The sequence below is a fragment of the Megalobrama amblycephala genome, linkage group LG18 (genome assembly GCF_018812025.1).
Source record: "Megalobrama amblycephala isolate DHTTF-2021 linkage group LG18, ASM1881202v1, whole genome shotgun sequence".
Classification (NCBI taxonomy): Eukaryota; Metazoa; Chordata; class Actinopteri; order Cypriniformes; family Xenocyprididae; genus Megalobrama; species Megalobrama amblycephala.
Genome location: NC_063061.1, coordinates 31719273 through 31722125, shown reverse-complemented (window position 1 = coordinate 31722125; position 2853 = coordinate 31719273). Strand labels below are relative to the sequence as shown.

The 2853-nt window shown below is 35.1% G+C and overlaps 1 protein-coding gene across 1 annotated transcript; it reads left to right on the top strand.

Moving 5' to 3' along the window:
* Positions 1 to 587: 587 nt before the first annotated feature.
* LOC125252298 (GTPase IMAP family member 4-like) lies at positions 588 to 2574 on the top strand. Its single transcript, XM_048165485.1, has 3 exons — positions 588 to 692; positions 942 to 969; positions 1048 to 2574. The coding sequence occupies exons 1-3, from the start codon at positions 588 to 590 to the stop codon at positions 1959 to 1961; spliced, it is 1047 nt and encodes a 348-aa protein (XP_048021442.1). The 3' UTR covers positions 1962 to 2574.
* Positions 2575 to 2853: the final 279 nt, after the last annotated feature.

Here is a 2853-nt window from a genome sequence, read left to right as displayed (position 1 = left end):
GAGAGAATAGAGGGAAAAAGAGACCATGCACAGAGAGCAAATAATGTAATCTTAGTGTAGATACAGTTTGATAAATCTTTGTTAGAAGTTGATGCCATCCTTTGCCATTTTAAAGATTTTTATTTATTTTATTTTTGCTTTTGTATATGAATCCAAGGACAGTTCTACAAGGTACTGGGGCACCAGCCAGTTTGGAGATCCTTTCTTTTTGTATTCTGGTATTTGAACATTAGCTGTAATGTCCAAATATGAGAATACATCCAAATTAATTCACTATTTAAACACATAATGTATCCATAATACATCCATACCAACCTGATCTTACTAGTAAATGTAAAAATTTGATTAACATACTTTTATTAGTAGTAGTAGTAGTAGTAGTAGTACAAACACATATGATTTGTATAAAAAAGCACAAAGTCCTACTCCTAAATCCTCAGTGAAGCTTGAGCAGATCATAAAAAAACATTGGAATGGGATTGCATAAATTCCTACAAATTCAACACCAATTTCAGACTGTTGTCTTTACACATATTTTAGGATTGTGTTGGAAGAACAACAGTTTTGACCGAACTCTCTCACTAGTTATGGAGGACACTGAAAATTCTGTTGCTAAACCAACAACGACCTCAAACTCATGGGTCTCGTCTTCCTTCATTATACTTGTAGTGCTTGGCATAATCGTGGTGAAGGTATGTGTTAGAAAATTCTTATCTTGTGCAAGTCACGAAGAAAGAACATCCAGAACCCACACTATCTATAACCTTAGCTTTTGACTTAAAATATTATTTCATTGAAATCTATAGTATTGTACAGCATATGAAAATTTATACAAGTATATATTGTATACTTCTTCCCTCTATAAACCAAATATCTTTAAAAAAAAATAGAAATTTATGACAATGTGATAAAAATTTTAATACTGTAAACATCATTTCTAGATGTTCAGGCAACAAAATCATATTCCAGGTAAAGTATTTGTTTTTCCAAATAATGGTCCCAAATATTGTATTAAAGTTGTTTATTTTTAAGTAAACTAATGAAAAGCAATACAATTTGCGATTTTCAATTTTTCTCAATACACAGTGCATCGTCCAAGTCCAAGTCAAGAGCTCCGGATTCTTTTGGTTGGAAAAACAGGAGTGGGGAAAAGTGCAACAGGCAACACCATCCTGGGAAAAAAGGTTTTTAAATCAGAGGTATCATTCTCCTCTGTGACTGCACAATGTGAAAAATTTCATGAAATAATAAATGGCAGAAAAGTATCTGTCATTGACTCTCCAGGTGTGTTTGACACAAATCTAACTAAAGATGAAATTATCCAAAGAATTAAACATGGTATTCCACTCTCTGCTCCGGGTCCACACGTCTTCTTAATTGTGATTCCCGTGGGCAGATTCACAGATGAAGACGCAGAAGCTGTTAAAATCATTCAAGCCATTTTTGGTAATGAATCCTCCACATACACCATGGTAATATTTACTTGTGGAGATCAACTGAAGGGCAAAAACATTCACGAATTGGTCCGTACCAACCCAAAACTTCTCAGTTTCATCAAAACGTACAGTGGACGATATCACATGTTCAACAATAAAGAACAAAATTGTGAACAGGTCAATCAGTTGCTGGACCAAATCGATAAAATTGTCACTGTAAATGGTGGGCAACACTACACCAATGAGATGCTAGAAAGAGTAGAGAGATTAATTCAGGAAAATACACGTCTTATCCTGGAGGAGGAGGAGAGGAGGAGGAGGCAAACTCTGCAGGTGATGGGTTTACAGCCCAGATCTCCCAGAAAAAACTTTGAAAGAGAAAGTAATTATGAGCAGCAAGCAAGATGGAGAGCTGAGAGAGATCCATCAATAATAAACAAAGTGGTAAATTATTTGAAGGAACTACTACTAAATATAATTTTGCCTGTCTCAACTCATTTTTTCAAGAACATGTGTCCCCACTAACAAATTAATATATGTTGCAACAATGTTTTTTGTATTTTCACTATATTTAATACTTGTGATTGTGTAGCATATATAGCTGTATAATTAGAAAGTATTCTCCTCTGATTTGATGCATTTAACAGAAAAAAAAAAGTTTTGTTACTTTTTTCGTATCAATGCAATCTCTATTGATTATGCCATTGAATATTAAACACAGTAAAACTACTCAGTTTTACTCAGAATCACTTAAGTTTCTGTCAGGTGAAGAAAAGATTTCAACATAATTTGAAATTTGATTTTTTTTCTTTTCTTTTACTAAACTTGCTCAATAGCACACCTGTTATAGAACTTTACTTGCAAAGCACTTTGGTACAAGTCCTTTAAAACATGACACTCCACAGAGATAAAGCTAATGGTGTGGTTGCTTCAACAAATGCATTTGAATGTACTGAATGTGACCAACTAAATGGGATTTTTCATGTAGGGCACCCATTTTATCAGCAGTGGCCTTGTCTATATATCAAGCTCTAAATTGCAAACAGTGATAATTCATTGTTCTTCTTTGAGAAATTGTTTAATTTGTGAACATACCATTTGTGTTATTTAAGACCAAGCAGAAGCCTCATCAGCAGGGAAATCGCACACGATCACTTCACCAATCACATCACACTCCCTCTCCTGAGTATTGATCAGCAACATCTGACACTCATCACCACCGCAGAATAAAAGACACGTCAGAGCACTCAGTCACTGTCCGGTCTCGTTAATACATACTTCCTGTTACGGACTACTTACCTGTCTCCATTGTCTTCCAAGATCCCTCGTGTTCTCTGTGTCTTCGTTCCTCGTCTGCCTGCCATCCTTGTAACCTGGAGAGAAGATCAAGTCAAGTATCACTGCCTTAATAGTTGTC

Excerpts from the sequence above, each read along its gene's own strand:
- LOC125252298 (XM_048165485.1), top strand. The coding sequence starts at position 588 with ATGGAGGACACTGAAAATTCTGTTGCTAAACCAACAACGACCTCAAAC. Across the intron at positions 693-941 it reads TTGGCATAATCGTGGTGAAG|ATGTTCAGGCAACAAAATCA; the intron begins GTATGTGTTAGA and ends CATCATTTCTAG. Across the intron at positions 970-1,047 it reads GCAACAAAATCATATTCCAG|CAATACAATTTGCGATTTTC; the intron begins GTAAAGTATTTG and ends ACTAATGAAAAG.